At 37.8% G+C, this 9,254-nt stretch overlaps 1 protein-coding gene across 5 annotated transcripts in view; it reads left to right on the plus strand.

Moving 5' to 3' along the window:
• CSRNP3 (cysteine and serine rich nuclear protein 3) overlaps nt 1-9,254 on the plus strand; it is a 101,564-nt gene that overhangs the window by 82,845 nt on the left and 9,465 nt on the right. For all 5 annotated transcript variants that reach the window (XM_021528589.4, XM_021528588.4, XM_021528591.4 and 2 more), the window contains 2 exons: nt 2,212-2,471; nt 7,485-7,781. In XM_021528589.4, the coding sequence (XP_021384264.1) occupies nt 2,212-2,471; nt 7,485-7,781 (557 nt within the window). The remainder of the gene's footprint in view (nt 1-2,211; nt 2,472-7,484; nt 7,782-9,254) is intronic.

The following is a 9,254-nucleotide window of genomic DNA, read 5'->3' on the forward strand; positions in this document are numbered from 1 at the left end:
ACCGCCTGCCTTTCAGTAGCTGCCAGTATTTATTCTGAAATAGAGGCATCATCCAGTTGAGATTTAAATCATATTGATACTGATATCAGAAATTGGGTACACCTCAGAATGGTTTAGATACCTCATTCAGCATAAAAAGGTTTGTTTTTTTTTCACATGCATTTTCTTATGTATTAGAACATATTGGCAGTGCAGGTTCTGATTTTGAGTATTTGCTTTTATGTTATATTGAAAGAGAATGTCTCAGTATGAAAATTACCCCATCATAAAAATGCTAAAAATTGGTTTTATTAAAGGTGGTTTTGTTTTGGAACTGTGGTATATATGAAGAAGAAGAAGAGCACATTAAAACCGTATTTAATATAATGTAAAATTGACACATCCCTACCAACTAGTCTGCTAATGAAATACCCTCTTCCCTCACTGAAGACTTCCTATAAATACTTTTTACAAACTCTGTTGATAGGAGATTTGCTTCAACTTGGATGAAAGTTAAATATGCCTAATGTAACAGAATTTGTCTTTTGATTTCCTTTTGTACAAGCTACACCTTCTTTTTGTAACACACTTTACTGGCAGCATATGAGTAACAGGATCTGATCTTATTTGTCTGTTTTATATTTATAATCCAGCATACCTGCGGGAGGTCTGAAGTGCCTGTTGCTTAAATAGCAAACCATATACTTTACCATACTTTTAGCAGCTCATTAGTATTTAGGAAAAATAATCCTGTTATAGTGAGCCACAAAGAGTTCTGTGATAATGTCTGTGGGATACACTGTCTGTACTTTGGATACATTGGCTTTATTTTCTAATATACTTGGTTTTCCCACAGTTTGGTAGATAATGCTGGGTGTTTTGACAGTTTTGCTTCATGTAGAAGTTTGTGGATTTACGTTGATGGTGATTAACATTAAACAACTGAACTATGTTTTACTTGTGACAATAAACCCTTTACGAAGCCAGACGTGAAGGCCACACGGGTCCCATCTCTAGAAATGGTGGAATTCTAGATTATCAGTGTACATTTTGTTGCTCTTACTACTTTTAAAGAAAGATTGCAAGCCATTCAGGAGTGGTCAGGCACCTTTCAATCATTTTACTACATGAATTCTGACAATGAGGTCTCTCATTCGTACCTACACGCACCTGCAGTTGTTGCCTATAAACTGCAAAGCAATGACTTACAAGCTGCATTCTCAATAACCTGTTGCTATTTTGCAACAAATCAAATAAATTGGACAGCTCATCTTAAAAATCAAGGAGTGTCCCTTACATTTCTCTAAGGTTTGTGTGTCTTTTTTTATTTCCTCTAAAGACATGCAGCTATTATCAGCGAGAAACAATAGATCAGTTTCATGGGAAGAAGTTGCTAAGTGTCTGTAGAACCAAAAGAAGAAGAATATTTAACAGTTAAGATCTGGGAATTTTTTTAAACAAGTTTAAACTGCATATGTTTATTTAAAAACCTGAGCACAGGTATGAGTGGAATCAGAAAAGAGTTAGAAAATACTAGATTTAATTTTTTGTCAGAATTCTACAGGTTAGACTGTGTACACACACACGTATTCAGTGGATGGCAGCAGAAAGGTGGATGAAGGTAAAGAAAAACAAGGTGGATCTCACTGCTAGTCAGGATTATTTCTCTATCAGTCATTGGTGATAATGATGGCATGAATTTTTGAGACAGTATGAAACACTAAACATACTGTTATTACAGTTTTTTCCAACATAATTCATCACAAATTAGATTATAGGATATACTAAACTTTTCTGTCAGTGTGACCCAGTGCTGTAGCGATGTGGATCTCTGCTGCCTTGTGCAGCTTTGTTGGCAGGGGTTGGAAGAGGTTCAAGTCAGTGGATCACCATCTGTATGGTGACACTGAAAGAGGTTTCTTTTGCTGGGATTTGGTTGCTTTCTTGGTAAAAGGATAAAACATTCTTATGATGTAATGGGGAAGAAAAGCTTTCCTGGCCAAGTATTTCTCTTCTGAAGTAGACAATGGTGTTCATGGTTGTAACAGCTTGTAGTAGCTTCTGGCTTTGCATATGTGATAAATATTTCTAATGTTATCTTCTCATTCTTCTCACCTTGGAATATGGTGTCTGTGTGGTCAGGTATTGTCACTTGTGCAGTTCCCTTTATCTTAGCACATCTGCTACCTGACTGCAAGTTACCATTCACACCAAAATCTGACTCTGTTGCAGCTTCTTCAATCCTGAAGAGAGAGAAGCGGAAGAGAACAAAGAATGTCCATTTTAACTGTGTTACTGTGTATTACTTCACGAGAAGGCAAGGCTTCACCAGTGTTCCCAGCCAAGGAGGAAGCACACTGGGAATGTCCACACGCCACAACAGTGTGCGCCAGTATACCCTGGGCGAGTTTGCCATGGAACAGGAGAGGCTCCACCGAGAGATGTTGAGAGAGCATCTAAGGGAGGAAAAACTCAATTCTCTAAAGTTAAAGGTAAAGCTTGTCTAAGACTTTGATCTCTGCCCTAATTTAACTGGACAATGTCAGAGCTATAGGGGCCCAAGGTGTTTGTGTGTGTTAAACAAAACAATCACCTTCTATGAACTCCATTTTCAGTTGAAATTTATGTTTTTCTGGAGTTTTCTAATTTTACTGGAGTTGCATTTTTCTTTGATTATACCAAGTGCTCTTATAGTTGCTGTGTGCTTCCAAGTGCTTTACATGGAGGTTGTTCTTTACTCCCTGTTTTCTACAGAAAGGAAAATAAAAGCAGAAAGTGGTGGGAGTTAGCCTTGAAGAAGGTGTCTGGCAGAAGTTTGGAAGTGACAGGAAGGGAATAAGTCTTCTAAGCCCAATCGTCTATTAGAGAAGGGAATAGTAACATTATTGATACAGAAAGTAAAAGAGCTTCTTTCTTGGCTAACTTGAGTGAATTTGGGAAAAAGTAAGAAGCAGTGATACTAAAATGTTTTTGTTTTCAGTATACCAATGATTGTGTATGTATTGTGTGTCTATACTATTTAACCAGAGAATGTCCATTAAAGAATAAACGTGTCAGATAAATTAACCAGCTGTGTCAGTTTAGCTAGTCAGAACAGATCCTGGCTGGTTTTCACAAGATCACAGAATTTTTAATATTGGAAGGGATTTCTGGAGATCGTCTGCTCAACAGCCGCTGCCAAGGCAGGGTTCACCTAGAGCAGGTGACGGCAGAATGTGTCCACGTGGATTTTGAATGTCTCCAGAGAGGGAGGCTCCACGTCCTCCCTGGGCAGCCTGTTCCAGTGCTCTGCCACCTTTGGAGTAAAGAAGTTCTTCCACATGTTGAAGTAGAATTTTTTGTGGTTTAGTTTATGCGCATTGCTCCTCATTGTTCTGCTGGGTACCACTGAAAAGGGTCTGACACCATGGTCTTGGCAGCCCCTTTGAGATATTCGTGTGCATTAATGAGGCTCCTTTCATTCTCCTCCAGACTCCCACAGTATCCATAACAAGAGAGATGCTTCAGAGCCCAAACCATCTTTGTGGCCCCCACTGGACCCTCTCCAGTAGCTCCTTGTCTTTCTTGAACTGTGGAGACCAGAACTGAACACAATACTCCAGATGTGGCCAAGCAGAGGGGCAGGATCACCTCCCTCAACCTGCTGGCCACACTTCCTTGATGCACCCTGGGATACCATTGGCCTTCCTGGGGCCAACTTCCCAATAAAGCTGTGCTTTTGAATACAACATAGGAGAGGAAAGAAACTCTGATTTTGAGTAAAGGAGAACAGGGAAAGGGAGTGTGTTCCTTCTGCTGCTTTAAAATTGGCGTCAGAACTTCTGGTTTTTTATGTCATGGATTGCATTGCATATATTTTTGACTCTTTCAGATGAATTCTGTAATTAAAACTGAACAATATTTAGAATTGTAACCAAGCTTCTGTGCTGTACATCTTCTTCTTTTGCGATACTACATCTCTGTTTCTATAGTCGTACAGAGCAAAGTGGCACCCTCCAAGTTTAAGAAATGCATTTAAGCATTTTTTCCATAGAATGAGCTATGAGTTCATGAGTACTTTGTCTCAGGGCCTGAGGAAGTGTGCATGATCCTCACATTTGCAATTAATTTTTTCAGTCTCCTAACTGTTTGGGTTTTCTTCATAGCTAAACAGATTCTAAAATTCATAAGGTCATGAAATTTGAACTGTCATAGAACAAACATAAAACCACTCAGGATGAAGGTGAATCAAAGAGAGATACTTGGACAGGTTGGCTAGCAGAGTGTTAGTGACTTATCACTTGATAGAAGTTACACCTGTAACATCTCACATCACAGGATTTTCAGAGCATCAAGTGTGAATTGTGCTGTGTAACTGATGACTGGCTGTAGATCCCTTGGCTGACTTCCAGGAATCAGCTCAAAGAGAGGATCCCCCAGTGGAGTGAGTAAAGAATAGTCAAGCACACAAATATTACACATTTCTTTTCTTAGATAGAAAGTAAATCAAGGAAAATCACAGATCTTATTTACCTTGAAATAATAGATGAGGCCTTTTAGCCTGTATGCACTGGAGCTTGGCTCTTCATCCTTTCCTAACCCTGCGCTTGGCTGGGATGTAACGCCTTTCTTAATTGACTTACTTCACTTCTGCCCAGTCTGTTTTGGGGACACAGACCATACTTTCTGCTTGTTTTCCAAATACATGTTTTTCCATCTTCCCAGCCACTTGTTTTGAGTGGATGATTATTAAGATTATTAAGTTTCTGCAAAATCTCTTCATAAGTATTCAGTGAATAAGGAGAGCCTTATTTGCATTCCTTATTTTCATCTGACTGTTGTTAAATCTTTTACTAGAGTGAAATATTCCTTTTCATCTGGAGCATGTATAAAGACATAGGCAATAAAAATTTTCCTGTTTTAACTAGTCCATTAACCTCAGTTGCATCCCTGATTATGTGCTTGGGTTTAAAAAAAAAAGAGAATTTCAAACATGAAAAGAAAATCCAGGACTTGGTGAATTAGTGAAAAGTCACTGTAAAGCACCAAGCATGTTTTGTTTGTTTAAGAAAACAGACCCTTTCTGATTTTTCATTACAGAGATGGAAGAGCTGCTTGGTCATTCGCATAGTCTCTAAATGAATAAAAAAGGAAATGTGGCATTCTAAGGTGACAGTGCCAGCAGTTATGTCAGCAAAACTACTATTAATTTAATTAAAATATGCTGATCAGAATTTGAATTAAAAATAACTGTACATCACAGAAAAATGAAGAAAATGAGAAAATGGAGTAGAATTAAATTTAGTCAGAGGTTTTTCTATTTGAAAACCATTATGTAAATAGAAAGTAACATTTTCAGTGTGGTTTTTCATTTCAGTTTCTCTGTGATTTTTTTTATTTTTTTGGATTCCATTAAAATATACAAATCAGTGAGTAGAAAGTATTTGCTCATGTGGAACCTGTTAAAAGATAAAAATACAGGAATATATTGAAATTGAGTTTCCGTAATATTAGGTACTGTTTATTGGTTTTGTTGCTAAAAGCAAAGGGCCAAATAAGAAACATCTCTAACTAAAAGCAGATAAAGGCTGTGAAATTATTTTCAAGTCACTTTGGCCATTTAGTACCAGCACTTTGATGTAAACACTGCTGACAAGAGCATAAACACTTATTAGGAGCAGAGTGTGAAAATTCTGGATGTAAAAGCCATCTTATCAAATAAAAGGTACAAGTAATCATTTGAGAAAGCATGAGTAAGCACAAAACATTACCTAAGAGAGTCCTTATTGCTTACTCATAATGCCTCCTGAAATTAACATTATTAGCATGAGACCAGTGATGTTAAGGCACAGTAGGTTCCCTTTGTGGGAAGTCATAAAGAATGAATTCCAACTAGGGCAAGGCAGAGGTGTCCATGCTACAGTTTTTCCTGTTTTACTGAGTGGGTCTGAATTTCACCCAAAGGCTTCACATATTCATTTGCCTTTTTTCTGTGGTTATGACATTAACCCTTATATTTATGAGGAAATTTACCCATCTACTATCAAGTTTAATTCAGATGAGCAATATTATAACAATCAAGAGAGCGTAATGTTCCCCTGAAGTTCTGGAAAATTTATTTGGTACTTTTTGATGATCTTCCTCCCTCTGTAGTTATGCAGTTACTTTTTTGAGAAATGATAGCTTTTCGTTTTATTAATTCATTTGTTCTTTGTGTGGCAAAACGGAGGAAAAAAAAAATAGAGGCGGCAACAAGGAAATCATCCTGCAAAGGAGTCAGGAGCTGAGGTGCTTTGAAATGACAAAGTGCTGGCTGGTGGCACAGGTGTGATGTTCCAGCCTGCAGGAAGCATGTGGCATTCAGCACATCACTGGAGGCCAGTCCCTAATGCTCTTCTGCTGTGGAGAAAAGTAGTCAAGATTTGCAGGAGGAGGAGGAGAAATACGTGACAGGATTGGTATGGTTCTGTAGGTGCCTTTGTGTGCTGACCAGTTACATTCACCTCATGGGTAAGAGCCCTAAAAGTTAATTTTTATTAAACAGTAATTAAAGAAAATAGTAAACTAATTGCAGGAGTAGGGATTAGGATTTTTCTCCCTCCACAGTTTTAAACTTTGATTAAATAACAATGATCTGCTTAAGGAGTGGTTTGAGCCTTTGTATATAAAACTAGAGAAGTCAGATTTCTTAGGTAGGTCATTCCCCTATTATATATTAAACAAAAAAGCAAATAAATAAAAGAAACATAAATACACTCAGTTTTACCTTGTTAATATAAAATGAAAAGATATAACCAATAATGCCGTTCTGGATTGAAGTATTCAGGCTGAGTTGTGTGTATGGTGAGGTATTAGCTTCAGGCAGCTAGTTCAGATGAATTTAATCCCTGTGTGAATTTACCTCTCTCTCTCTGTAGAATGTACAGGAAAAAGGATGACTTTTAATGTAGCTTTTCCTACCTTACTGAACTAACACATTGAAATACCTGGTGTAAATAATGTCCCCATTGTCCCAGGGCTAGGCAGACCTGTGAAATGTATAACAAAAAATGGAGTAGTACATAAAATATACCATTTTACAAACCTTTGGTGCATCATAATCAGAATCCATGTTAGTAGTATCATTGCTGTCTCAAAAGGGATATTTAAGAATTTCAGAGAGCTCAGAGACAGGAATCAATTAAGATCTCAAAAATTATCTTGTGAAACAATACAGAGAAGACTAGCTTTCAGAAAGGCATGAGATCTAGCAGCTCATGGCAAACAGTAAATTTAGGTAAATAAAGAACAGATAATTTCTTACCTTCATTGCAAACTTGGTATTAAAAATGTGTTTTTAATTAATATTCTAAAATGTGAAAGAAATACTTGCTTACCTGTGATGATTTCCTGGAACTTCCTGGCAGTTATGCAGCATTTTTACATACAGCTTTGTAGATTGATGATGCATGTCACGTATTGACATCTGTGACGTGACGTACATGTCAGCGTTGTTTAAAGACTTTGTTAATTGTTCTGTGCAACAGATGACAAAGAACGGTACGGTGGAATCTGAGGAAGCCAACACCCTGACTCTGGATGACATTTCTGATGATGATATTGATCTAGACAACACTGAAGTAGATGAGTACTTCTTTCTCCAACCCCTGCCTACAAAAAAGCGGCGGGCATTGCTGCGAGCTTCTGGCGTGAAGAAGATCGACGTGGAGGAAAAGCACGAGCTGCGAGCCATCCGCCTCTCCAGGGAGGATTGTGGCTGTGACTGCCGGGTGTTCTGTGACCCAGAAACTTGCACCTGCAGTCTTGCAGGCATAAAATGTCAGGTAAATGTCTACATTATTGTCATTATTTAATTGTCTGGGGAGGGGGAAGGCTGTGTGTCCATGCACATGTGTGTATTTTCTATTCTTGAAGTTATAACTATTGCAAAGGCAATAACACTTGTGGATGTCCAACCTATTTTTTAAGGCCCTGTTTTAGTGTTATATACTGGGCAATTACTACAATCTTCTAATCTATATTCAGTATGATTTTAGGCACATTCATGGCTTAGGGTAGTTTTTTGTTCTTATACAAATATTCTGCTCCTCATACTCCTTTTAAGCCTTTATCTAAATAGGCAAATGCAGGCAACAGAAGAATAAGTAGCCTGCAGATTTCAGAAGGGATATTACCTTTTATTTTAGAAACAATTAGCAGACACTCCAAATGTGAATTATAGTCCAAACTCCTTGGGAAACAATAAATTACATTCTGCAATACTGTCCTTTATGTAATGTGCATGATAATTAAAACCTGTGCATGATACCTTTTTACTGCCTACATGCAAATTTATCTGCTAATATAGCAGGTTTTACCTCTGCAGACTGAAGAGGTATTTCATATTGTACAGTTGCATAGTGTCAGCTGTACATGTCCCAAAATGTTCCCTAAAAGATATTTCTGCTAGTTCTGCTGAGGTGCTTGTTGTGCAGCTGAGTTTTCTTCCTGAATGCATTTTTCATCATCTCATAAATGCAAGCTAAACGTTCTCTGCTATTTTAAATAATGTAGTCTCTTTGCTGTTCCTGTTTTCATCTCCACATGTGGGGAAGATGAGCTGGATTGTGTTGTGTGGTTCTCCTGCACATATTAGATATTTAGATGTTACAGTGCAGGTGAAAGTCACAGACCTTAGGCTGTCTAATCAAACTTGCCAACACACGGATTCAGTCACATTTTCAAAAGTTTAAGATATTACATGTAGAAGTTCTGTGCCCGGTCTGTTGAGTTTACCATATTGCATCTAGAATTGGCTGGCTTACCTTTGAAAATGCACTTGAGTTTCTGTTCCTATTTTCTGAGATCAGGTGTCCCAATTGGTAACTTTATAAAGGTTTTTGTATATCATTTATTTCAATGAGCATCTAGTTTCCACGATTTTTACCAAATTTTAAGGTGTTTCTGGTAATGCTTTTGCCTGGATTTAAGCACAAAATGAAGTAAAGCTATAGCAGATCGAGAAATTGAAAAGCTACATATTTTTTGTTCCACTGTGTAATACTTTCATCTCTGGAACAAAATCAATTTTCCCTTCTCTGCAGTAGTGGAGCATGTCCAGGCCCCAGGTTACTGTTCTCTCAGTACTGCTAAACTCCAGGGCTGATTCCCTGAGTGATTGTTAGCTTTGACTTATTCTACCAGCACTTCTCAAGGTGAATCCTGCTTCACCTTTGTATTTCTCTAGGCTGTCTAGGCTCTGTCATGTCACCAGGCTTTTGCTTCCTACTGTTAATCTGTATTCTTTTTTTTAAAAG

The sequence above is a fragment of the Lonchura striata genome, chromosome 7 (genome assembly GCF_050655825.1).
Source record: "Lonchura striata isolate lonStrDom1 chromosome 7, ASM5065582v1, whole genome shotgun sequence".
NCBI classification, from domain to species: domain Eukaryota; kingdom Metazoa; phylum Chordata; class Aves; order Passeriformes; family Estrildidae; genus Lonchura; species Lonchura striata.